Source organism: Brassica oleracea, chromosome C9, assembly GCF_000695525.1.
Source record: "Brassica oleracea var. oleracea cultivar TO1000 chromosome C9, BOL, whole genome shotgun sequence".
Classification (NCBI taxonomy): domain Eukaryota; kingdom Viridiplantae; phylum Streptophyta; class Magnoliopsida; order Brassicales; family Brassicaceae; genus Brassica; species Brassica oleracea.
This window is the reverse complement of record NC_027756.1, coordinates 6,259,698-6,286,361: the sequence shown is the minus strand read 5'-3', so window position 1 is coordinate 6,286,361 and position 26,664 is coordinate 6,259,698. Positions and strand designations below refer to the sequence as shown.

Here is a 26,664-nt window from a genome sequence, read left to right as displayed (position 1 = left end):
ATCAAAAGTTAGTTTTTGCTTTTTATTGTAGCCATGGATTTAAGTTTCGACATAGAAATCTCTGGATGGTAAATCAACATGGGTTAAACCGAGCATCAACTTGTTGAATGAGAATGGAGATCAACATGGGTTAAACAGAGCATCAACTTGTTGAATGAGAATGGAGAGGTTGATAGTCCATTGTCTCTGGTCAAGGTTCCTTTCAGAGCTGATAGCAAATTCCCACCTGGGTAAGTTTGTTGTTCTACGCTCGCAAGCAACTCGTTGAAGAAAGATACAAAACGATCACTAAAAACTCTTTAAGAGAAATTAATTATAACCAGTGTACAAACGTATGGTCTCTCCATTCTTGTGAGGGAAGAACTGAAAGTAACTACCATTTTATCTCTTAAATAGTAGATCATTTTAATCTGTTCGTTGCAATCTTATAAATACAAAGGTCACATAATCTGCCCACAAATCAATAGTTAATAAAAGAAAGAAACACATAAATGTTCTTACATGGAATGACTTTTCTAATCGACAAGTCTTCTTCTTACACACAGTTTGAAACACATCATGAAGGGAGGGTTACAAAAGAAGAAAGAAAGCTTTTTGACAGTTACCATTACCAGATATCAAGTATAACTAGTAACATTATCATTATGAGACCATCTCCTGAATGTGCAAGTTATCAAGTTCCTTCCACCAAGAAACCCAAACTTTGATCTAATCATCGCTAATCTACTTCCTCCACCATTACCTGATCCAACCTCCGCCGCACCACCAGCTTGACCCACTCTTGGCTCCCCCATAACCGTCTCAACCTCACCATCAGGCGCAACCGTTGCTTCACTCCCATCACCATCCATACACACCACAAGGGTCCTCCTTCGTTCACGCAGCCATTCTCCAATCTCTCCAGTCACCACTTTACATTTCTTCACCTTCAACTTCACCAGGTTAGGACAACCAACAGCTAGCGCCTCGATCCCTAGATCCGATACAGGACATCCTTTGATACAGAACTTCCTCAACGCCCCGCATTTCTTAGCGATGCAGGCAATCTCTGTATCCCCTATCGTTCCACTTCCGCAAAGCGCTAATCTTTCCAGCTTCTGACAGTTTGAAGCAATAGCGGCTAAACTCATATGCGTCGCGTTAACACCAATCAGCACAAGCTCCTGTAAGTTCAAGCAGTTTTTCGCTACCGCCATCAGACCTTCATCACCGATCCTATTAGTCCTCCACCCATCAATGTGAAGCTTCCTCAGCAGCTTACATCTCTCCGCAACATCAATCAAACCATAGTTAGAGCACTCCGGCGTCTTCACTATATGCAAAGACTCCACCTTTGAGCATTTAGATACCGCAGAAAGCCCAAAGTCGCTAACTTGCAGCCTCTCTAGATGAATCTCACTCAAGGAGCTATCTCCTTCTCCGATCGTTTTAAGAACTTTATCCCAATCACCAAGACAACGAATAATCTTCAAAGTTTTCAATGTTCTAGTATTAGCAACCAACGGTTCGAACACCTGTCCATTAACAAGCTCCTTCAAGCAGACGGATCTAAGCGAAGACGACGAACAAACCAACTCAGGAGCCTCGTGAATCCCTCTGAGTCTCTTCACCGACAACTCCTCAAGAAGCTTGCAATTTTCAAGCATCGCGTTAACTCCTTTCGCTCCAAAGTTACAAGATCCAACGGAAAGCTTCTTCAGATTCCCACAGTTCTTCGCGAACTCCACCATCCCCAGATCCGTGATCTCGCGGCAGCCGCGGAGCTTCACGCGAGTCAGATTCGAGCAACGGACCGAGATCATCACCAGAGCCTCGTCGCTCAAGCTTAAAGACTTCCGATCGCATCGGAGAGCGAGCTTCGTAACCGAATCGAACCGGTCGAACATAGACGGGAGGAACGAGAAGATCTCGTCTCTAGCGTCGAGAGATAGCCGGTGGCGATTCTGTCCGTCGACGAATAGCCACCGTTTGCAGACGAGAGAGCATCGCTTGCGATCTCCAGCTCCGAGGTACTGGAACACGTGAGCTAGACATTCACCCGGTAGATCTTCAGTATAATCACGATCGCTAGCCGCGGGGCTGTTTCCCGAATCCATCGATTCTTCTCTACTGGCAACAATCACCGGAGAGGTTAGCCTAAGATCTATCTCTCTGCCGGTCGATTCAGCCGTAGACGACGTCGCTTGTCCCATTTTTTTATTTTTTATTTTTTTTGGGTTGGGTCTTCGGTTTTTGAGGGATTATATAAAGTAACGGTCCATCGCGTCAAATAAGGGACCACGTGTCATCATCGCAATCGTCATGCTCCAGCCCAAATCTCACTCTAGTTGATCTCAACCGTTCGATTTAAAGAAATGTGAGCTAATCCTGGTCGTTTATTACTTCGACTTTTTTTTTTGAACTTTTTGTTTTTGCTTTTTCTGACTTCTATACACGCCCTTCTTTGCAATAATCATGACTTCTCGCGTTCAACGGTCAAACTTCATGTTTTCTAGGCAGTAGACTTTTGTAGGCTGTGAATATTAGTTATTTATAATTGTCTTTCTATTTTGAAAAATTAATGAAATGTTGAACAAAATCATGATTCCCTTTCGTAGCTTTTAAGTGCGTTGAAAGAATGTCAAATACGTTGAGCCAGTTTTATACGCCGCAATTGAAAGAACCCGAGCATAATGTTGCCGAGTCCCTAGTAATTGATCCTTAAACTTTTTTTTTTCTATACGATTTAAAAAAAAAAAAATTAAAAACGAACCAATCGTAGACCACCACGTTTTAGTAGAGCCCGCAAACAGTATAAAAACCAAACCAAAAAGTCTCTTAGTTAAGAACTTTCTCCCTCAGTTCTGGTGTTTTAGTGGATTCTCATCTCTTAAAGATCAAACTAAGGACTGAAATAATATTGCCCTTATTTCTCGGACTTTTCTATTGATGCATAATGTGCCATGTGTAGTGCATGCTGTACATCAAAGTAGTCTATTCGCATTAATGGTTTTTTTTCAATCTAAATTGGGAGAAATTTAAACTATTAATTTTGTATAAAGTGGAAACAAATGCTAGAGGTCTGATAAGAGCTCAATTGCAGATTTATTAACGCTAAACCGTGGTTAACGAAAGGCTCTGGTTTCTTTACTTTTGTCTTTGTAATTTTTTCCAAAGATTATATGTGACACCCGTCACCTCCAATCCGGAGAACAACGGGTGTCAATTACTTTTGGCTCTCGGTGTCAAATTTTTTTTTTTTTAAACTCTCAATTTCGAAACATTGAAAATCGTTGAAATTCGAGTCCCATAAATCGCCGTCCCGAATCAGAGCCGGGACGGAACCCCGCTCTGATACCAAATTGTGACACCCGTCACCTCCAATCCGGAGAACAGCGGGCCACCAACAATATCTCATATAATAAAAGCCCATATACCCAATTACACTCACTCAAAGCCCAAATAAAAATCCGAATAAAAAGTCCAGTAGCACCAATCCGTCCAAATATCATATACTTATCGTACTTTGATTTTGGGTTTCCTCTTCCACGACCTCTTGATGAGTTCTCTCCTCTTTGGTTAAAGTTGTCTTCATATGGTCTCCAACCTCGTCCATTTACACCACGGCCTCGTCCTCGGAAATGACCGCCACCACGTCTTGGATTGCTTCAGCCACTTTCTTCCTTGTGATCATTTCTCATCTTGAGAACTTGCTCCACAATATCTTCTTTCTTCTTCTTCTTTTCTTCATAAGCTTGTAGTGATCCAAGAAGTTGCTACATTGTCATAATCTCCAAGTCTTTTGTCTCTTCAATCACGGTGACGATATGCTCGAATTTTGAATCCAATGATCTAAGAACTTTCTCCATGATTCTCACCTCATCTAACTTCTCACCATTTCTTTTTAGGTTATTAGTAACCGTCAAGACTCTTGAGAAGTAATCTGAGATGAGTTCTCCTTCCTTCATTTGTAACGCTTCAAATTCTTCTCTTAGAGTTTGAAGACGTACCTTCTTAACTTGTTCCGCTTCCTTGTAAGATGTTTGAAGCTTCTCCCATGCTTCTTTGGACGTCCTTGCACCAGCAACTTTCTCAAATGTATCTTCATCTAATCCTTGATAGATTAGACAGAGAGCCTTCTTGTCTCTCTTCCTTGAATCTCTCAAACCATCCTTTTGTGTTTGAGATAGACCACCATCCTTCTCTGGTTCATTGAAGCCTTTCTCGACTATCTCCCACACATCATGTGTTCCTAGGATAGCCATCATCCTAAGACTCCAATTGTCATAGTTGTTCTTAGTGAGCAATGGAACTTGGAAGGGGACACCATTGTTTACCATCTTCAAAGGAACTTATAGCTCTGATACCACTTTGTTGGAATGACAAATTTTGTAGAGATGGAGAAAGTGTTTTAAGTGTTTGAAGAGAAAGAAATTTTGTGAAGAAGAAAGATTTTATAACTTAGAAGAAGATTTTTATTACTTGTTACAAACTTTGTTTATTTCTTGGTGATACAAAATGAAGAGAGTGGATGTATTTATAGCCTCCAAAGTACAAAATATCTTACATATTTTAATCTTAAATCTAGAGAATTCTACTTAAAAATCTATATTATTTTATTTTAATTATCTAGATAATTCTATAAGAATATCTTGATATTTATTTTAAAGTGGTGGATGAATTTTCTAGAATTTGGGCTAAGTTTTGGATCACCACGTGATTAAACCAATAATGTTTGATCCAAATCAAGTTTATTTTTCAACACGAGAAACGTTGCAGCGGTGGGGAAGAGCGGTGCCGGTGGTGGTTAGTCGCATCTCACCTGCTCCGACGTCATCACACGGACACAAGGAAGGCGATCTCTCCTTTCACACTAACACAAGACCGATGAGGAGCAGAGAGACTAACGTGGAGAGCGGGGTAAATAAATTAATTGAGGCGGCTCCCGTTCTTTTGACGAAGGAGGAGATGGCATGCTATATAACCATCTCGGCCAACAAATATATTTGTTTACTTAACAAACGCAATTATATAGATTTCTAAAACGAAATGACCTTGTTTTTCTCGGACATGGGAGCTTGCGTAAATGCACAATGAAGGTGGGGTTCAACAAATTTTTTCCATTAAAAAATTAGCGCCAAAACGACCTAGTATTGAAAAAATGTTAAAATTATACATAGTCAAATACACATAAATATGGCCGAGGGTTATATTGCGGTTTGACTGGCACTTGGAGGGTTGACCCATGGGTTTTTGAGTTCGCGGATTAATTTGCAAAAAAAAACCACATTGAGGGTTTTTTTTTTGCAGAAAACCCAATCATATATACACAGATTACTAATAAAAAGAAAATATTCCCCGGTTTGGTTTTATAGATAATGAATTATAATATGAATTAAACCAATACCGGTTTAAAGGAAAGCTGGGTTATGGTCGTTACAGATTAATTAGCTTAACGAAAAGACTCTGGTTTCTTTACTTTTGTCTTTGTAATTTTTGCCAAAGATTGATTATTTAGAGTCTTCAGAAACCTTAACAATCAATAGAATATGTCAAAACATATTATTATTATACCACAAGGATTACAAAACATCATATGAATGATGCTTTCTTTTAAGCACATAGTAATAATAGGTTTATTGTAATAATAGGCTTATATGAAGTAAAATAGAATTTTCGAACATAGAGTTCATACGAAACAGAGTAGTAGGAAGGAGATTCAGCAGGTCAAAAGAGGAGATGAACCACTGCATTTGACATCAGAAGAATCAGAGAGGCGTTGTCTTGGGGAGAGTGATGTAATCGCTGCAGCATCCACGTCTTGATTCACTATGAGCTTCCTCTTCTGCGACTCTATTGCACTGTTCCTCCTCTCTTCTGATCCTTCAGCAATAGGGCTTAAGGTCTGTGTCTCTGCTGCTGCTGCTGCTCCAAGGTCTTCTCCATCTGCTGCGTAGAGGATTCTTTTAATGGAACCAACAAGCTGCATTAACAAAAGAGTGATGATTATTAAACATTCTGAAACTTCTTTAGAAGGAGGAGGGATTGAGAAGGTTTTTGCTTACAGGCAAGTGTTCTGTGTCTGGATTCTGACAGAGAATCTCCACATCTCTTAGTTTAGAGAAGTAGAAGTCTCTCTCTTTTTCCAAACTGTCTATGTAGAGTTTCAGTTCTGTAATCTGTGTGATAAGGAAAGCGAGTTAGTGAGCCTCTTAAAGACTTCGGTGTAATTCAAGAAATGAGTGTGTTGAGAGAAACAACTACCTTTTCATCATAAGCAGCCGCCGCAGCAGCAGGCGCAGGTTTAGTTTGTTTAGACGAGGGAGCTCTTGACGAGTGGTGATTCCCAGCGTTCGAGGATGGTGGTTCGTGTTTACGGGTACCATTCGAAGAGGAAGGTCTAGGTGCAGCTGAAGAAGAAGAACTCTTGCCAGATTGTTGTGTAGCTGCAGCTCTCCTTGTTGCTTCTTTTCCTCCTTTGCAGGCTTCCCTTCTCTCCAGTGCGTGGTAGCTAGCGATAAAAATCAAATACAAGAAGACAGCAGCGTCAGAAATGGGTATATGAACTTGGTGGATTCATCTATTTAGGAGAGCCAGCACAAACAATAAGCGAACTCATCTAACCATGATTCAGATAGTTGATTTTTGATTTTGTCAATGAAATGGATTCAGTGAGACACAATAATCAGAATCATGAAGCCAAAGTTTTAACAGATTGCGGAAACTTTCATGGTATCAAGGTTAATAAGGCTCACTGATAAGCTGTGGAACTTACTTGTGAAGCTGGCCACCATTAATAGAATCGCAGTACTTCTTCATCCACTGCATGAACTCCAAGTTATCAAGTGGTCTACCTTTAACGAGTTTGCTCACTTCAATGTGCTGCACACATCCAACATTCAACAGACAATTCAGTTTGATTGCAAGCTCTATTATACCCTTGATTAAAGGAGATTAAAGAGGACCTTAGTGAGCTTGAGCTTGTTGAACACATCCTGAAGCACCTTGTAGTTCTGAATCATCTCGTACTCACTCTTGGCGTCGAAATTAACCTTGTGCATCGGCACAGTTCCAGGGTGAACCGAATCCATGAGCTGACAGTGAACCGCGCCTGAACAAGCCTGTTAATCAATAGATCCGTATTCAGATCCACAACAGCAAAGCAACACAGAGAAGGATTCGAAATCCAAATTCATTTCCAGAACAATAACCCTAACAATAACAAATTCGACGAAATCCACGGTGCTTGCTGCGTAAGATCCGAATCTAAAACTAGGTTTATAGAAGAGAAGAGAAAATTAACTCGACCTCTTCGACTTTGGAGAGATTTAGATGCAGAGTGGAGTTGATCCACGCGAGAATCTCCGTTCTCCCTACGAAATATGCTGAGTCCATTATCCCTATGTTCGCAGCCATCTCCGATTTACTCAGATCCAACTCGTTCCTCTCTCTCTCTCTCTCTCTCTAACGGCTCGTTTAGAGAAGAAAACAAAAGATACAATGAGAAGTAAAGAGAGCGGAGATTTAAATTCAAATTGCAAAACCCGAATCGTCGTTACCCGCTCTAGAATATTTCGGATCCGGGTTCTTTTAATGAGTCTTATAACGAAGCTACATAGGAAGGCCCAATAGCCCAATAGGGACCCTTTATTAGATGAAAATAACAATTGTCTCGAAAGACATTACAATTTTTCTATCATTGGTTCATGCATACATTATGGGCTAGTTTCGCTTGTGATTAAAAAGCAACTTGGTCTAAGATTAGAGAAGACTTGCACTTGGCGACTAAACGCACCGCTTTAGGCATTGTAAGACCCCTTCCTTCTGACATGTCAACTGCCACGTCTGCATCCCTCTCCCAATCAAAACACTGGATCAATGACCCTAAAGTCAATCCCAATACAAGATGAGCTAGGCCCATACCAGGACGCACGCTCTTCTACCTCTTGAGTTTCTAAGAAAAAATAAATAAATTAATATTATAAGTATTTTTTGCTTTTTACAATTCTTTGAAATAATGTCTGATTAACACCTTTGGAAGTTGGTAAAGGTTCTAAAAAGTTGGAATAATACGATTGATGGATGATTTTTGGGGTGAGATTCTTAGCGGAATAGAAGAAATTATCTCTTAATTTTTAACTAAAAAAATTAAGAACCGGCTCTTAAATATATTCCGCTAAAAGACGGTTCTTGATGAGCCAATTATTAACTTTTTTAGTTAAAAGTTAAGTGACGGTATATTAAAAGTTAAGTAGTATCTCACTCACTGATTGGTGTCCGTGATAATAAATATACACTAGATTTTGGCCCACCCTTTAAGGAAGGATATGTTTTTTGTTTTACATTTTTTAAAAAATTTAATTTTTATATTTGTATTTTTAGTCATATTTATATTTTTCTTTTTATAATATTTCTCTTAAATGATTAAAAAAATGTTTTAATAATTGTATTAAAATAGTTGGATCACACATATATCAATAGGTCAATATTGCTATTTTAATATAATAAACTAGTTTCTGACCCGTCCTTGAAAGGGCGGGTATATTTTTTGTTTTACTTTACTTTTAAAATTTTAATTTTCATATTTATATTTTTTTGTAATGATATTTGTATTTTTTTGTACTCATATTTGTGTTAATTATTTTTAATTATTACTAATAAATACATAAATATACTTAAATTCCAAATTTGTTGTGATATTTTGTATTTGATAATCATTTTGTATGTTTCATAAAATAACACGTAGATAATCTTAATAGTAAAAAAATCAAATTGTTGTCATATATAATAACTTTAGTTAACCTTCGCCTTTTCATTAACATTAAATTGTCGCCATATTTAAACAACTTCTTAATGTATATATTTTATCTTTATTTCAAATCATAACTGTTGCCATATATAATAACTTCTAGAGAAGTGGATTCCACCTTTTGTGGAAATAAGGTCGATGATCTAACTAATACTAAAAGGGATATATGAAGAGTAACCAGACTGTCCACGTCCTCATTTTAAATCATCCAATCAGATCATTTTCATTTGCCACGTCATTAATTTTTTTACTCTGAATTTATATGACTGTCCTGTTTCGCTTTTTTTTTTTAACTTCATGTTTTGCCTCTTCCAATTCTCCGTGTTGTTGTCGATTGATTAATGCAAATCTCCGTTTCTGATCCACTTTCAATCATTCAATCCTTTCTTAACTCTATCTTGATGAGTGAGCTATCTTTCCACCTCCCTTTGTTTCTCTTCTTATATATTGAGAAACTCTTTTGTAGAAGATTACATTGATTCTTCAAATCTCAGGCGCGCATCTCATGCTTCCCTATATTTCAACTACATCCCACCAAGCCATTGGATTCGGGATTACGCTTCCGTCTGATTCACAGGCCTCCAGCCGCTTCATCTCTCTCCTATTACATGTAATCCTAACCTTCACCGTCTTGCCAAATCTCAGGTGTAACTGTTGTCTTCCATCACCATGCTTCATCAAAATATCTACATGATTATAACAGAGGAAAACCATTCAGCCTCATCAGTATCCATCCTCTCTCACTATATACTAACAGAAAAGGGTAATTTCCGCCTTCTTCGAAACTGGTTTAATTGTGGTTTTAATGTGTTATGTTATATACTTCGAAATACAGGGAAGCAAGACGTCAGCTCTCGATCATTACTACGCTCGTTGGAAAGGAGTATTATGATAATTCCGAACAAGTAAGCTATCTTTTTGTTACCTTCGATTATATTCATCCTTCATTCGTGCAAGTGCGTAATATTTAAGTACATTTGTTACATTGTAGAGTTATGAAGGCAGTTATAGAAGACTCAAGTACGTTGGTTACGAAACAGAAAGTTTCCTCATACTGACTTTTTTGAGAGAAGTATTAAACGTTTTGCCGATACCCTGGGACCCTTTGATTCCATGTAAGTTTTTTTTTTTGAACAACTGATTCCATGTAAGTAAAGCTTCAGAATTCGATATACCTTTATTTCAGATTGTATTTTTGTGTGTGCTGTTTGTTATAATTCTACTACTGGTGGTTCTTTCGACCTCCTGTTTCCTCTTTGTCAACCCATCAAGTTTAAGGAACACAAGGCCACAAAAGCTCTTAAAACTGCTAAAACCAGTGGTTGAATGAAAAGTTCTCTTAGAACATTTGGAAATCATGATAGTTTAGAAATAACTACTTTGGTTTCAGCTGAGCCCAAAATCTTATTTTGGAAGAAGTGTTGATAAGGAGCCCACAATCGGATAGTAGCCACTCATATACAACTCCAGAATTAGTTCTAACGATCATTCATATACAACTCAGGTAGCCACTCAATTTGATAGTAGAACATTTTACTCTAGGTTTTATTCCTGTGATGCTATTGATGATGACTTCTCATGGTTTGGAGCTTAGTATCTTAACATTTTTGTGTGGAGGTTACATGGTAAGTGTGTGTCCCACATCAGACCATATTATGTATTTGACTCTTAGTTTATAAGTTTTTCGGTATTGTCCTAAAAATATATTTTACTGTCATGTTGCAGTTATGGAGGGTTTTATATGGGGTATTCTCTTCTGCAACGAGGACTAAAGGGATTAAGATCTCAATTTTATCTTTCGAGATCGCTAACACCATTGTTAAAGGCTCAAATCTTATGCATTCTCTGTCAATGATAGCATCACACATTTGAGAGAGGCTGTGTTACCTTCAGAAGGTGTACAAAACCAATATCAAAGGATATGGATGAATTCTGGAGGATAGTGCTACAGACTAAAGGTAGCTCCTGCTTTGAGAATATTTCTCTATTGTTTATGTATACTCTTCACACTGTTTTTCTATTTGTGGCTTGGAGATAATCAAAGCTATGTCCTGAATAGATAATCGTTGAAGATTTTTTTCTGGAGAGGTAGTGTGTTTGAGTTTGCGTTTTTCTTACGTCCGATGATACAATGTATTTGATCGTCATGATGGCTAAAAAGCAGACATATGTATCCTGAAAGCACACTACAAGGAGAGACAGCTTTAAGTCAAACTATGGCATACACGTAATAACAGAGGTGTAACTAAGCCAAATAAGATAAAAAGTATCGAATATTATTCCATTACTCTAGCTATAAGCCAAAAATAAATAAATAAAACATGTAAAAGTAGAGTACGATAGATTCAAATGGAATAGCAAACTATGAGATACTATATCAATCATAAATATCCTGTTAGATAATTTGTGTGACATACAATGACTTGCAGATTTCATATAAATTCATAGTCTAAACATGTTTAAAAAAGATTAAAATTAAAAATTGGAGTTTGAACTAATTTGTGAAATTGTATTTACCTTCCACAATACGATTAGATGAATATATAAAAATAGATTACACAGAAAGAAAAAATTAAACCAAAATAAATAAACGTTAAAGGGAATAGATTAACAAAAAAACATAGTTAAATTTAAAGAAAATAAAGTACATAGATTATAAATAATTTTTATCATTTCAATGTAGCAAAATTTTTTTTCAGTTAATTAATAACCAATTCAACTAATATACCTAAAAGATCAAACATTATTCATCTTAGTTTATTAGCGAACTATTGCTAAATTATAAAAACTAAAACATCTTTGATGAAGTAAACAAAATAGAGGATATAAAATTGAAATAAATTCATATTCCTCTTCCCTCAGGGCTGAAGTTTTTGGCAAATGGAAATGGGGAATATACATCTGTTTTTTTTTAAACTTGGGAATGAGAAAATGAACAAAGAAATAAATATTATTTTACATTTAAATATTCGAATAATATTATATATCAAAATTCATTTAGTATATACGAGAAACCCAGACGTAGTCCGGAAAAATTTCTAGTAGTATTAAAAAGCAGTAAGAAATGTAATGAAAAATATATTGATTGAAGTATTTAGTATGATAATGATTTATATGCAGTTATAAAATAATTAGTTGGACGCTAATTTAATAGTATTGATTAATAATGACATGTTAAGTGGGCTTGGCCCAAAAAGTTAATGTTACAGGATAATGTGAGGCCCATTAGGACCATATACCTTAAGGTTTAGATATTGTCGGAGACGAAAAATACTATCATCATATGAGGAAGAGCTTAAAATCTCGAGAAAATTTTCAAGCTCCCTCTTCTTCTGGGTTGCTCCCAACTCTTTCTTCGATTTGTTCAAAAAAAAAAAAATCCTCTGTGAATTGAATTGAAGGGAGAAGAATTAGGGTTTCGGAGATGTCTTCACTCACCTCCGTCGAGATGAATTTTCTGGTTTTCCGTTATCTTCAGGAATCAGGTAACGAATCCTTTATCTCTCCTTTGTTCTTATTTATTTGATTGAAATTTGTATCTGTTCAGCTAGCTACAGTCTAGGGTTCCGGAATTGATCTGGAATTACGAATGTCGATGTCTTAGGGTTTTCACGGATTCGTGTTAGGGTTTGACGAATTGTACGGAAAGTTGATGTTTTTAAGATCGTTGGTTCATGATATTTTTAGATCTTATAGTTCGTACAGCTACTCGCGAGCTTGAGTTTTGTGTTCATGAAGACTTTTTTCACTAGAAGCTATGTTTGATGGTAGATTGATTAGTTGTTTTTTAAAGATGGTTTGTTTAATCCTAATCTTGCTTCTTTGCAGGGTTTACACATGCTGCATTCACTCTAGGATACGAGGCAGGGATTAATAAATCAAACATTGATGGGAACATGGTTCCACCTGGTGCTCTTGTCAAGTTTGTTCAAAAAGGACTCCAGTACATGGAGATGGAAGCTAATCTGACCAATGTATTGTTTCTTAATGCTTTTTTGTTTGTTTGATGTTTTCATGTCTGAGGTGTTTAGACTGAGTTATTGTTATTTTTACTGGCAGGGTGAAATGGAAACTGAGGAGGATTTCTCATTCTTTCAACCCTTGGATCTGATTTCAAAGGACGTGAAGGAGTTGCAGGATATGCTGAGGGAAAGAAAGAGGAAAGATAAGGAGAAGGAAAAGGACAAATCCAAAGAAAACGACAGAGAGGTTGAAGGAGAACGTAGCCGAATCAAGGAGAAGGATAGGCATGAGAAACTCAAGGAGCGAGAGAAGGAGAGGGAAAGGGAGAAGATGGAACGCGAGAAGGAGAGGGAAAGAGAGAAGATGGAACGAGAAAAGGAACGCGAGAGGGAGAAGATGGAACGAGAAACGTTCGAGAGGGAGAGGGAAAGAATGAAGCTAGAGAGGGAACGGGAGACGGCAAGGGAGAGGGAGAGAGAGAAGATGGAGAGGGAAAAGGCTCAAGAAACGCAGGTTGGAGATGGTGACAGGGACATGGTTATTGACCAAAGTGACAAAGCTAATGCTGGGGATGAAGACCATGCCCGTTCTTCGGGTCAGTCTTCATATGTTTGATTGTTGAAACTTTGCTAATATTTTATCTATTTTCTAAATAATGCTTTCTTATGTGAACAGCTGCAGAACCTATGGATATCGCCATGACTCCTGCTTCTATGCCATCTCACATTCCTAGTTCTGATGTGAGGATTTTGGAAGGGCATACATCTGAGGTACCTTTTCGTTGATTTTATCTCTATAATGGACAGTTGATTTCCAATCTTCACTGGAATCTATTACATTAATCCTTGTCTTTCTTATATTGAGATTAAAATTCTGTCTGTATTGCTGGTTTAGGTTTGTGCGTGTGCATGGAGTCCGTCGGCTTCATTGCTTGCGTCAGGGTAAGTAGTTCTGTTTAATGCACATGCGAATAATTAATTGGTTATTCCATTTAAATGGGCCTTTGCAAAAATTTCAGGTCTGGTGATACGACAGCACGTATCTGGAATATTCCGGAAGGACCATTAAAATCTAGTCGGAGTATCAGCGCTTTGATCCTGAAACATGCAAAAGGAAAGTCAAACGAGAAGAGCAAGGATGTGACCACTCTTGACTGGAATGTGAGCGCTGCTGTTTCGTTTTCACTGCTTATGAAATATCTACCTGTTCTTGGATACTGCTACTTTTTGCCTGTTCTTTATTCTTCTGGATTAGTGCCTTAGTTTCTGCTAAAAAATGTTATCTAAATTTTCAGGGGGAAGGGACTTTACTTGCCACTGGTTCATGTGATGGACAAGCAAGAATTTGGACTACAAACGGTATGTCACTCCTTGTATTACTCGAATCTCTCTTTTATGGGAATTAAACTTTAGTTTTAATATGAATTGATGAAGATGCTGAGTCATTTATGTCGAAATTAATATCTATATGTTTCCTCTCAGCGTGAGCTGCAAATTTCTGAGGTTAGTTGTCTGGGCTTTGGTAGTAACACGAGTTTCGCGATTGAAACATGAAAGCTATCAGCTAGTAAAAAAACATTATCATTCTGCATGTTGGGCAAAAAAACGTACTCACCTTTTTGGTATGTTTATGAGATTTAGCTTTTAAATTCACAAATCACTCTTTTTACAATTTTTCCAGGTGACCTGATAAGTACTCTGAGCAAACACAAGGGGCCTATTTTTTCCCTAAAGTGGAACAAGAAGGGTGATTATCTTCTAACCGGAAGCGTCGATAGAACTGCTGTTGTTTGGGATGTAAAAGCTGAGGAATGGAAGCAGCAGTTTGAATTTCACACCGGTAACAATTCTTTTTAGTGAAACATCAATTTGAATCAAGCTCTCTCATGTATATAGCAATTTTATGAAATTGTGGATATAGGCCCAACACTTGACGTTGATTGGCGCAACAATGTGTCTTTTGCAACGAGTTCCACCGACACATTTATCTACTTGTGTAAGATTGGAGAAACTCGGCCTGTAAAAGTCTTTGCTGGTCATCAGGTTTTGTCCCTCGTCCAAGCATCTCTCATATGTTATTATTATGTTTATTCCTATATCTCAGCACCAATTATACTTGTGCTTCCATAATTGCAGGGTGAGGTTAATTGCGTGAAATGGGATCCTACCGGTACCTTACTGGCCTCGTGCTCAGATGATAGTACTGCTAAGGTCTTTCTGAATTAACATCTTAAGTGAATTTACGTCTACTTAAATAGACATTTGCGCTTAGTGTTTCTCTCTTTTTTCTTCAGATATGGAATATAAAACAACACAACTTTGTTCATGACCTCCGAGACCATACTAAGGTAAACATAACTCCCATTAAATCTTGGAAAAATGGTTTGGTTTGGTTTTTAATTGAGTCATGGATATTTTATTTTATTTTATTTTATTTTCAGGAGATTTATACAATCAGATGGAGCCCTACAGGACCAGGAACCAACAATCCCAACAAACAGCTAACTCTTGCGAGGTGATAAAGTTCTTTAAAATATAGACTACCAGTTGCATTGTATGTAACATTATATGATTCAGTAATCTCACTTTGTTGTTTCTTTGAGTGGAGCAGTGCATCATTCGACTCAACAGTAAAGCTATGGGATGCAGAACTCGGCAAGATGATATGTAGTCTCAACGGCCACAGGTAAAACTTTAACCCTCCTTGATATGTTATGATGATGATTTGTGGTTTAACCCCATTGGTACTAACAAAATCCGAATTGATGAATTGAAGGGATGCGGTTTACTCATTGGCGTTTAGTCCAAACGGGGAGTACATAGCGAGTGGGTCAGTGGACAAATCGATACATATCTGGTCACTAAAAGAAGGCAAGGTCGTGAAGACATACACAGGAGAAGGAGGAATTTTCGAAGTGTGTTGGAACAAGGAGGGTAACAAACTCGCAGCTTGCTTTGCTGATAACTCGGTCTGTGTTCTTGATTTCAGAATGTAGTTTTAAAAGTGTAGTAGTAGTAGTCCCTCCTAACACTCTCAGTCCAAACCTTTACTTTGTTGCTGCACATATTTATTATTTTAATTATTGGCTTTATTACAATAGAGCTATTTGAGAACAGAAACTATTGATCTAGCTATCTGGAACAAACAATAGAGAGTTGGTTTCATCAGTAGTATTGGTAACAATGTTATGTTGTATTTGTAATATAGTAGTGTTTATAGTATACTTCTGGAAGAATATAGTTGGGAGTTTCTTTCTTTTTTACAGAATCTGAAATAGTCCTTTGTAAAAAATTCAGATGTTTCTTGGAATTTTTGTTGTTATTCGACTCGTTTTCTAATGAATTAAAAAATATGGAATATTATTCGAGCGTTTTTTCTTCATATTCTCAGACCCAAATGAAATGATGTATCAATTTTTTCAGTTGAAATATGTTTTTCTACGAGGTGAAGAGGGGGAAGAATTGGTCAATTTGTAATGGAAGCAGCCTAATGGAAACGCGCTCGCATTTAATTGATATAATGACTATTCTTAGTCGTTTAGTGAAAAAAGTCGTGCACAATTTCTTTGATTCAGACGATTAGTTAATTAGAATTTAGAAAGCTAGTAGTAGTACTCAATAGGGTCTTGATTATGCAATGTTCGCGCTAAACGACTAGAGCACGTAACGATTCGTTAATAGCTAATAAAAAAAAAATCAAAGATAAAGAAGACCGAAAGAGGAGCAGCTTTAACCAACCCAAAAAAGAAAACAAATAATTTGAAAACGAAAATAGCAAATCGTACTCGTAAATGATCGACATAAACCACCTAACAAGGTTTGACGCAAGACTCGTTAATTGGTTTGAAGTAATGACTACGAAGACCACTAACAATATAATTAAACATTTTCAAGAGGAAAATAAATCTTATTGACGAAGAAAGAAGGAACTGGTCTTACCGCGCTTCCACGGTTCTCATTTACGTCCTCTCCCATAGAGAAAGCTGAAACTGCCATTTCTGGTAGGTATCTTCATCAACTGTCTATTCATCTTCTTCGTTTTCAAAATCTTTAATTGTTAAGTTTCGTTCTCGTTCGAGATGATCTCTGTCTTCTTCTTCTTCTTTTTCTCGGGTTAGAATTTGTTTCTCTGTGGTTTCGTAGATTGTCTAGAGCTCGTTCGTTTGATTTCATGGGTAATTGTTTGAATTTGAACCAAGTAAACTGAAACTCAAAACTGATGTTCGATTCCGAGTTTCAATATGTTTTTTATTATTATTATAATTGACTCCAGCGTTGACTAAGCATCTTAGTTCTTAATCTCTTTGGTCCTCTCACATTAGCTTATTATTTAGTTCTTACTATTTCTAGAACATGGAGTTTTTTATATACTTGGTCTGTTCTTGTTTCAGGGGCTTTGATTACTACTAATTGATTGCTTATATTCTGCTTCAAATATTTTGGAGTTTTATTTCATTACATGATGGTAAGTTCCTGAATGCCTAAGCTTATTAACTAATTATAAACTCTCCTGTTCATGTGATTTTTTTTGTTTGTTAACTAAAAGGAGTTAAACATGGAGGTGTCTTGGTTAAGAGTTCTCTTAGATAACATCTCATCATATCTAAGCATATCATCCATGGACACCTTATATTCCAACCCAGCTCATAAATACTACACCAGAGGAGAAGACATAGCCAAGCTTCTTCAGCCTGTTCTTGAGAACCTTGTTGGCTCTGATGCCTCTCCTAGCGAGCTGCTTAACAACGGGTTTGAAGAGTTATCCCAGTACGTTGATGAACTAAGAGAGCAGTTTCAAAGCTGGGAACCTCTTTTTAGCAGAATCTTTTATGTAAGTAAAGAATCAGCCACCACTTCTCTGATCTAACACTCCTTTTCTCTTATTAGCTAGCTACCTATCGTGTGTATTACCAGGTTCTTCAAATTGAATCATTAGCAACAAAGTTGCGAGAATCCAGTTTGGAAGTCTTTCAGCTGCTCAAACACTGTGAACAACACTTACCTGCCGATCTTGTTTCACCATCGTTTGAGGTATAGTCTCAATGTTAGTTTCTATAAGGAACTAGTTATTGCTGGGGAGGGGATTTTGGTTTAATTTCTGGTTCGGTTCGGCGTTCAGTTTGGTTTGCTTGGTTCTAAGGAAACTTTAACCGAAACCAACCAAAATTAGTTTAGTTTGGTTTGTCGTCGGTTAGTTTAATTTTTTTTTCTAGTTCGTTTAAGAAAATATAATTTATAAAACATAAAACAAATCATGATGTAATCACTAAATCATTACCTTTTTAATATTTTAATGTTTTTCAGTTTTGATGATTGTGTAGGAAAGTCATGTTTTTATTTTATTGTTAGTTGTGTTTCTTGTATTCATTTGAAATAAATGTATAAACTTATGTTTAGTTATTTAGGTCAAATAGTTAGCTATTTTAAATCTTGTTATTATTAATATATTTAGTTAATCTAATTAACTACACTTTGGTTTTTCGGTTCAGTTTAAAACCGAACCAAACCGAATAATTTGGGTTGATAGAAACTATAACCGAATAGTTAGGATCTATACATTGGTTAGGTTTGACTCGGTTTGGGTTTGGTTGGTTCGATTCTTTTTTTTTTTCCCACCCCTGGTTATTGCTAAGGCTCTTCTATGTTATGACAATGGTTCAATCATGCAGGACTGCATAGAACTGGTGAAGTTAGTAGGAAGAGATGAAGTTTCATATACTATTGATCTAGCTCTGATAGATCAAAAGGAAGGTAATGGACCTACTTCAGAGGTTCTAGTCAAAATTGCTGAGAGTGTTGGTCTAAGATCCAACCAAGAGATTCTGATTGAAGGTGTAGTGCTTGCAAGTTTAAAGGAGAATGCAGAGCTTACAGAGAATAACACTGAAGCTGAGTTTATAGAAGGATTGATCTCTCTTATAACACACATGCATGATCACCTTACCAACATAAAGCAGTCTCAGTTAGGTTGTTCTGTCCCTGTACCTCCAGACTTCCGCTGCCCTCTATCTCTTGAGCTTATGACTGATCCAGTCATTGTAACATCTGGTCAAACATACGAACGGGCTTTCATCGAAAAATGGTTTGATATGGGACTCATGGTTTGTCCAAAGACAAGACAGCCTTTGACTCAGACAAGTTTGACACCTAACTTCATCGTCAAGGCTTTCATTTCCAACTGGTGTGAATCAAACAATGTCAATTTGCCTGATCCTTTGGAGTTGGTTCAGTCAAGTCAGCCTTTCCCTCTTCTTCTTGAACCAGCTTCAGATGATGATGATGAGTGTGATTCTCAGCCTCTTTCTTTGGTGGATGAGTCAGAGAGAGGCTCATCATCATCCCCTATGAAGATTGGTGGAAATGGCCGTACCGAATCTTTAGATGCTACCAAATGCGAGAAGCTGCGCCAGGTCCTAAGCAGGTCTGTTTCCGCACCAGGGATCGTCTTTGAACTGGATACCAAAACCGAAAGAAACACTACTCCTCCAGCTCCTGCTCCTGCTCCTGCTCCTTCTCCTGCTGATACATCAATCTCACAGGCAAGGGTTGAAACCGTGCGGCGACTTCCATCTGCCAGGCATTTTCATCACCCAGGGATCATCCCAGCGACCATAAGAGAAACCGGAAGCAGTTCAAGCATCGAATCCGAGGTGAAGAAACTGATCGAAGATCTCAAGAACTCTTCTCTGGAAGCACAAAGAGAGGCAACAGCAAGGATCAGGATACTGTCGAGAAACAGCACAGACAACCGCATAGTCATCGCCAGGTGCGGCGCAATCGACTCATTAGTCGACCTTCTTTACTCCACGGACGAGAGGATCCAAGCCGACGCGGTGACTTGCTTGCTAAACCTATCAATCAACGACAACAACAAATCAGTCATAGCGGACAGCGGAGCTATAGAGCCGCTGATCCACGTCCTCAGAACAGGTAACCTAGAAGCCAAAGAGAACTCAGCGGCAACGCTCTTCAGCTTATCTGTGATAGAAGAGAACAAGACTAAGATAGGAGAAGCGGGAGCGATAGAGCCGCTCGTTGATCTCTTGGGAAACGGGAGCCTAAGAGGGAAGAAAGACGCGGCTACTGCTTTGTTTAACCTCTCGATACACCACGAGAACAAGGCGAAAGTGATCGAAGCTGGCGCGGTTAGGTACTTGGTCGAGCTGATGGACCCTGCGGCTGGGATGGTGGAGAAAGCTGTGGTCGTACTGGCGAACCTCGCGACGGTTAAGGAAGGGAAGGTTGCGATTGGTGAGGAAGGAGGTATACCGGTTTTGGTGGAAGTGGTGGAGTTGGGTTCGGCGAGAGGGAAGGAGAATGCAACTGCAGCGCTTTTGCAGCTTTCTATGCATAGTCAGAGGTTTTGTAACAGTATTATTAGAGAAGGAGCTATTCCTCCTCTTGTGGCTCTTACTAAATCAGGAACCGCTCGAGCCAAAGAGAAGGTTTCTTTTTTTTTTTTTACTTTTTCTTGTTTGGTACGTCTCATCAAAGTAAGTAATAAGTGTTTATATGCTTTTTTTGTTTCAGGCACATAACCTTCTGAAGTACTTCAAATCCCAAAAGCAAGGCCAGAGGAGAGGCTGATGATCTTGGTTTTATTTCTAACCTATACATTGTACGATACATAGACGTATATATGTTGTTGTATTTAATAGTGTTTCTTATGGAAAACGTATGTGTATAACGTGAATATCTACGCTTAGAGAATTGTATACAATTTTCTTATTAAAGCAAATATTTTTAATTGAACATGTATTGGACATTGAAATTCATGGGGCGGCTCATTTGATAGTTTCAACTTTGCAGCGAGTTTTGGGTAAAATTTTAAGCATCCTATGCAGTATGCACAACTCACAAGTGAGTATGATATTATATAGTGAGAAAACATTATATTATACTATTTTACGGTGGGAAAATTTAACGTCTTAGATATAAACAAGATTGGTTTAATCATGCTAAGCAGTAAGCACCCTTCTTATAAGAATCTATACTATGCAAACAAATAAATAAAGTAAGCACACCAATATTATCTCACGTTCACATCTTTCTCGTTTCCTAATGATGTCTCGCTTTCATGCCATTATATACATGTATGATGTATGCCTCTCTCGTGTCTTATTGAGGTGTTTAGAGAGAGATGTGATCTAAAATATAGATGAAGTATGACACTGCGGAAAACATGTTTACTGTTAGTTATATATAATAATTTTTTTTTAAAGAAAAACATAAATTATTTGGAAAACTAAAGTATAATTTGCAATCAACACTAACATACAAAAATTAATCACCTAAAAATTGATTAAACAGAGAAAAAACATTAAAATATTTAAGAAGAAAAGACAAGAAGTGAAACAGAGAAACATGAAGTTTCTTTGATTGAGGGATCATCAAGCCAAGCTTCGTCTTCCATGATCAACGACAAACCCTACCTGTGATAACTCTTTTAACCACTCAAACGTTCTCTTCCGCGCAACCGCCGTTTTCTCCTCTTTCTTCGCCATCTTCTTCCTCTGTTTCTCCTCCGTCTCGCCGGAGACACAGACTTTCACAGGTACGATCGTCTCCGTCGCCGCCGAGCACCTACAATCCCCGAACAGAAAGCTTCTTCTACGGTTACTCGATCTCGATTCTGTTTTCTTCGAATTCGAGCTCGTGCTTGTGCTACTGCAGCTACTGTTTCGACTCACTGATACTTTCGCCGTTCGAAGTTCGATCTCCGGCGTACGTACGAGTCCTAGCCGGAGAAAATCCCAAATCGAAGATGATTTATGGTTTCTGATTGAATTCACTCTCGCCGTCATGCTCGATGATCGTCTGATCTGTGGCTGTGGACTCGGTTGACTGTAATCAACGAAATTGTTTCTGATTTTCCGGTTAGAACCGGTTCCGGTTCTTAGAAAATCGACCGATTCGGATCTGCAAATTAACCGGTTCGAACCGGGAAGGCCCGCGTCTAAGCTGACGGAGTGACGGAACGGGAGGATTAGCCCTTCGGAGAATAATTCGTCCGCCATACTCATCTCCGGAGCTGGCTCACACGAATCCGACCCGAGACGAAAAGATGACCCGGTTTCGAATTCGAACTCCTCCTCTGCCTTTGTTTGTTTCGGAAGCTCAACTTTCTCGTTAGATGAATTCACCGGCAAATCACTTAGAGACAACGCTTCTCCATCTTCGTCTTCTTGATCTTGATTGTGATGAGAGATCAAAAGGACTTTCTCCTCTTTCGTACATGTCCTCATTTTCGAAGCTTCTGAGTTTTCCGACAAGAGACAGAGAGAGAGGCAAGGTTTTGAATTATAAACATAACGAAAAGAGTGGGCGACAAATTTGAATATTTAAAGAAAGACGAGAGAAGTCTCAGTTGAAGAAGTCAAAATGATTTAGACCTTTATTCTTATTATATTTTTGCCACTTAACCTATAATCTCTGATACGTAATTACATTTATGAATTGACGTCACGTTGCTTAAATAGATGTAAATTGTTATTAATGGCATTTTTCTGACCAAATAATATTTGAAATAAATAAAATTATTTATAAAATCAATGCAGTTTGCAATTAATTTTCAACTGAAAATAAGTATAATTTACATTTAAATTGTAAAATAACATTTTTTGTGTAACAAAAAAATGTTAGAATGATACTGAAACATAAAAAATATTATACACATAACATTTGCAACCAGACAAGCCATAAAAAAGGTAAAAATATTCACCGAAAGTTTTTTTAAACAATAACAAAGATCATGAGAAGTATGAGTCCTAGTTTACTACTAGACATGGTGTTTCCTTTTCTTTTTCATTCAGTACGTGACATTTATCTACATACTGCATTAGGTGAGCATGGGCTATAATTACTTATTTGCTTCAAAGAAATTTTTATTATTTTCTGAGGGTTGTTTGCATGAATTTAAAATTCCTTTAAAAAATGCTTTAATGTGTCTACTTTTAATGGTCAACCAAGCTTCCATTTCAAACCCGTCCGTTTTGTAAATTAAAATGTTTAGGTTTAACAAAATAAATTAAAATTTGTTTAATCTTTATATTGTTTTGGCAAGTAAACATCTCAATAATAAAAATGTTTTCGTGAACTTCCTTTTTTAGTAAGAACACACATGATAAAAGCTTATGGCAGGCTTTGGTTTTATTATCTCTACTTACTTTTTGCTGGTGGATTGAAAGCATAGATATGTAAAAGAAAAACAAGAACCATGAAAATAAACAATAAGAATGGCTTAGAAGGTTGGATCTGTGGAGAAGTGGACCTAGGCCACTATTCTTGGCACGCGATAGCTACGCTTTACCCAGCACCATCACAATCTATCTTCCACATGAATATACATTTATCATGATGATTTTTATCATTTCTTTTGCTGTTTTGTTAATTAACGTTTTATATGTCTTTCTATATGTGTAGAGAATAAAGTCAATAAACTATGCTTCCTTTTCCTCCTTATTTTAATCAGATAAACTCCTAACTTCTAGCTCCAGTTCAATTAGAATGATCTAACGTCTATATTTCTTCTTTTCAAACGCGTAATAGTGGTCTCCAATTGTTTCTTAATCATATATGAAATAACATCAGACTTTGACCACATTTATAATTACGAATTATAAATACAATATGAAAATGACTCTTAGCATAATAAAACTACTTCATATATTTTGATGTCCTATTCTAGAAGGATGTAGACTAATTACATTCATGAAAAATGAAACTTCTAGAAGGATGTAGACTAATTACGTTCATGAAAAATGAAACTTTCCCATTGTTGAGACAATTTTTGTCATCTACGAAATCATATGATAAGTCTCGGTCGAACTGTATAATTATAAAAGCTGTTCTTGACACAAGGCACTATAGGAAGAAAAAAGTGGGGGTGGTACCACCAACAGTCGAAACTTGCGTTTCCTTGTTTGTTGCTGATTATTAAAAGAAAAAAACTGTTAGTAAATGATCTGTTGTTGTTTTACCATTTGTAAATGTCTGTGTAGAGGAGGGTTGGTTGTGGTGTTATACTTTTTTTTCTAAAAAATATTAAATTAATTCAAACAAAAAATACTGTTTACAACCAAGGCTGTTTGTCTGAAACTCAAAAGAAAATTAAACTTTGCTTTTCCTTAGAGAAAAGAATCATCTGAAAGAGAACCAAGTTCCCATAGCTCCTTGATAAGCTGAGTTGTGGCGATAACTTGTGGCCATAACTGATGCTTGAGATACGGTTTCGAACCTGTTTGTCAATGGTTTTTGTAAGCCCTGATTCAGAATTGTGGTCTTCTCCAAATCTTCTCCCATTACGTTGTGGTGTTATACTGAATCTGTTATAAATAACTTGTTGAATATAGATCTTTTTTTTTATGAGCCATCTAATAAGTGTTTGTTTGTTTTGCAGTGTATTTTCATGTTGTTTGTAGTTATTTATTAATAGAGTGAAATATATACTTTAGATGGAGTATAGTACCTGGTGAAGATCGTCTTCTTTTTCATAGTAGAATATATATTTCGTTGATCTCTTATTTTTAGGTGGGATTCAGTTGAAGACGGTGGTCTGTAGGTTAATTTCACTACTATTGATAGAGTTTGAGAGCAGTATCTATAACTATAAAGTTGAAGTATCTGACTTTTTAAGCTGTCCGCGTCACTCTGGAAGGAGGGGAGCTTTGTTGCCACGTGTCGGCTTGGTAAGACACTTTCGATTTTTATTTCATCCGTGTAAACCATTCTCTAATTTGAACTGGACAATCGTTTTTCTAACCGGTTAATCCACTCTCTACTTTCAACTGGGCTTTTAGTGATTTAAGCCTAAACTTTGCAGACCCTTTAGAAACCCAAATGGGATTAGGGTTCCTTACTCTGTGACGATCCGATCTTCATAACGTCTGCAACATCTATACCTCATTTCTTTACTCCGCGTTGCCCGTAGTTAATCCACTTCTCCCACTTCGAGCATTCAATTCACCTCTTCGTCTCCCACCGTAACCGGTTGAAGCTTCAACTGTAAATATAGCATCAGAACTTCTTGTGATGTACAGTTCAACTCGGAGGTTCTGGTTTTCCTGAAATCTTTTCCAAATTAATCAATTCCACTTAGCAACTCCTGATATTTTTTTTTTCCCTTTCTGACAGGCCTCGTCTCTTCAAACGCTACGACAAAAACCCATTTTTACTTTGAAAAATAATGTGATGTTGGACAAAAACACATTTTTATGCCTTTACTCTGCTTCTATGCCTTTACTTAAAGCTTTAGTAAAGGTGAACTAGCAAACTCATACGTCTTCTGAGGTCGATGAAAACCTACACCAGGTCAGATATTTGAAAGCCTAAACCTTTTTACGCATCACCTCGAAAGATTTAGTGTTAACCTCCATTAGTAAAATTCTTCCTTCAGGTATCTGAATCCATTATCGTTTTCGGAACCTAAGAGAAAAGGGTTTCACTTTTAACCTAAGAGAATCCAATTATCATATATATAGTGTGTCAAAGATATCAGTGTGATATTTTCTTTCGGTTTGCAGCCATACTTTTTTCGTTATGCTATTTTTTATCAACGGTTGCGCATAATCTGAAGGCCCTGCACACTAAAGAAAAGCAAATGTCTTTTGTTATCCCTATTATGTGATCCCTCTTCTGTATTGTCACATTATTTATCTCTTGGTTGTTGACTAGGTGAAAACATGGTCTCCACTTTTGAACACGTTCTGCAGCAGCATAAAGCTAGAGCTGGAGCTGGTGTACAAAATCCAAATGCAATGCCATGAGGATGCAATTTTTCCCAGAAATAGTGGGGTCATAACCTTTAGTCCTCGCTGAAGGCACCATCCTCCATTTGTTTTGTAAAGGAATCTACTCAAAAAGACAGGTTAGTTCCATAACATTATGTACAACACTTCATCAGGCAACCTGGTTTCAAAACAAAAATTATTCGGTCTCAGAGCATTTGGATTGACATTTGTGAATGTTGCGGTGAATGTTGCAGGCAAATCTTTGTGAAAAGCCTAGAGCCATTTTTGAAATGACTTAAAAGAAGCAGAGGACTGACGTTTCTTCTGCACTCTGCTCTGTATTTTTGTTTCTTTTCTACAGTCAGTAATTTTAGAGTTCTAACGATTCTATCTATCTTTAAACTCTATTGCTTCTGACGTTTTTGCTGCAGTATGCTTTTATTGATGTTTTGGCAGTAGTATGCATTTGAGACTGTGTGTTTCCTTTTCAGTTGACTATTTGTTAGTTTCTGACTTTGTATATCAGTTTTTAGTTGAAGATTCATGGTAAAGCATATTAGAAACTACCTCATGTAAAGTTAGTTTGATGATTTATTTTATAAACACCAAGATCTGAGATTAAAATGTAATGTCTATATTGATTGGAAACAAAAATTGCTCAACCTTTTAATGTAAAATTCATCCGCAATGAGAAACATCAAAGAAAGAAAATCAAATATTAAAAGCCCCTTTTTCAAAAAAAAAAAAAAACCTAATCTTATGGGGCTAATCAGGTTGGGGAATAATAATCTGGATGACCAAAATAAACACTATAACAAGAAATATGGCTATTATTTTACAAAGAGGACAATGCACCTAGCCTATAACAACTACTAGACCCTGCGCGGATATAAATTTTCAGTTTTTAATTATTTATTTTATTAAATGATATATTTGTAATATTCGTTCATATTATATTCATTAAGTAATTTTTTTTTTGCATCTTAAACTATCTATTTTTTTACGAATGTGTGATATCATATAAAAATATAAAAAAATGAGTATAGAGTTAATTAGATAATTTTAAAAACAGAAATTTTTCTTTCGTGTGCGATATCATATAAATAATGATCCACCCAGTTAACAAAAATCATGATTATTTTATGTGTAATTTTTTTTATTTTGACCATTTCCTTAAAACTATATT

The 26,664-nt window shown here is 37.0% G+C and overlaps 6 protein-coding genes and 1 long non-coding RNA gene across 8 annotated transcripts; 3 read left to right on the top strand and 4 right to left on the bottom strand.

Annotated features, from left to right (window-relative positions):
* Positions 1-364: 364 nt before the first annotated feature.
* Positions 365-2,320, bottom strand: LOC106319434 (F-box protein SKIP2-like). Its single transcript, XM_013757758.1, has one exon. The coding sequence runs from the start codon at positions 2,190-2,192 to the stop codon at positions 618-620; it is 1,575 nt and encodes a 524-aa protein (XP_013613212.1). The 5' UTR covers positions 2,193-2,320; the 3' UTR covers positions 365-617.
* Positions 2,321-3,755: 1,435 nt separating this feature from the next.
* On the bottom strand, positions 3,756-4,319 carry LOC106314208. Its single transcript, XM_013752126.1, has one exon. The coding sequence runs from the start codon at positions 4,317-4,319 to the stop codon at positions 3,756-3,758; it is 564 nt and encodes a 187-aa protein (XP_013607580.1).
* A 1,208-nt stretch (positions 4,320-5,527) lies between these two features.
* LOC106316074 (microtubule-associated protein RP/EB family member 1C) lies at positions 5,528-7,478 on the bottom strand. Its single transcript, XM_013753937.1, has 6 exons — positions 7,288-7,478; positions 6,945-7,100; positions 6,755-6,861; positions 6,244-6,490; positions 6,045-6,158; positions 5,528-5,962 (listed from the first exon to the last, which is right to left on the bottom strand). The coding sequence occupies exons 1-6, from the start codon at positions 7,393-7,395 to the stop codon at positions 5,699-5,701; spliced, it is 996 nt and encodes a 331-aa protein (XP_013609391.1). The 5' UTR covers positions 7,396-7,478; the 3' UTR covers positions 5,528-5,698.
* A 1,617-nt stretch (positions 7,479-9,095) lies between these two features.
* Positions 9,096-10,850, top strand: LOC106317028. Its single transcript, XR_001265036.1, has 4 exons — positions 9,096-9,551; positions 9,624-9,693; positions 9,780-9,903; positions 10,514-10,850. It is a non-coding gene; the product is annotated as an uncharacterized LOC106317028 (long non-coding RNA).
* A 1,215-nt stretch (positions 10,851-12,065) lies between these two features.
* Positions 12,066-15,870, top strand: LOC106318505 (F-box-like/WD repeat-containing protein TBL1XR1). Its single transcript, XM_013756515.1, has 14 exons — positions 12,066-12,273; positions 12,617-12,762; positions 12,848-13,346; positions 13,427-13,521; positions 13,646-13,692; positions 13,770-13,911; positions 14,046-14,109; positions 14,432-14,590; positions 14,672-14,793; positions 14,887-14,961; positions 15,045-15,098; positions 15,192-15,265; positions 15,362-15,436; positions 15,527-15,870. The coding sequence occupies exons 1-14, from the start codon at positions 12,213-12,215 to the stop codon at positions 15,744-15,746; spliced, it is 1,833 nt and encodes a 610-aa protein (XP_013611969.1). The 5' UTR covers positions 12,066-12,212; the 3' UTR covers positions 15,747-15,870.
* Positions 15,871-16,592: 722 nt separating this feature from the next.
* Positions 16,593-20,482, top strand: LOC106318504 (U-box domain-containing protein 2-like). 2 transcript variants are annotated; one of them, XM_013756513.1, is made up of 6 exons: positions 16,593-16,751; positions 17,142-17,215; positions 17,297-17,581; positions 17,665-17,781; positions 18,420-20,195; positions 20,281-20,482. In XM_013756513.1, exons 2-6 carry the CDS (start codon positions 17,210-17,212, stop codon positions 20,335-20,337), a joined length of 2,241 nt encoding a protein of 746 aa, XP_013611967.1. In that variant the 5' UTR covers positions 16,593-16,751; positions 17,142-17,209; the 3' UTR covers positions 20,338-20,482. The 2 variants fall into 2 exon arrangements, with proteins under 2 accessions (XP_013611967.1, XP_013611968.1); XM_013756514.1 differs by having other exon boundaries at positions 16,593-16,755.
* Positions 20,483-20,931: 449 nt separating this feature from the next.
* On the bottom strand, positions 20,932-22,179 carry LOC106316276. Its single transcript, XM_013754152.1, has one exon. It carries the CDS (start codon positions 21,993-21,995, stop codon positions 21,141-21,143), a length of 855 nt encoding a protein of 284 aa, XP_013609606.1. The 5' UTR covers positions 21,996-22,179; the 3' UTR covers positions 20,932-21,140.
* Between the last annotated feature and the right edge of the window lie 4,485 nt (positions 22,180-26,664).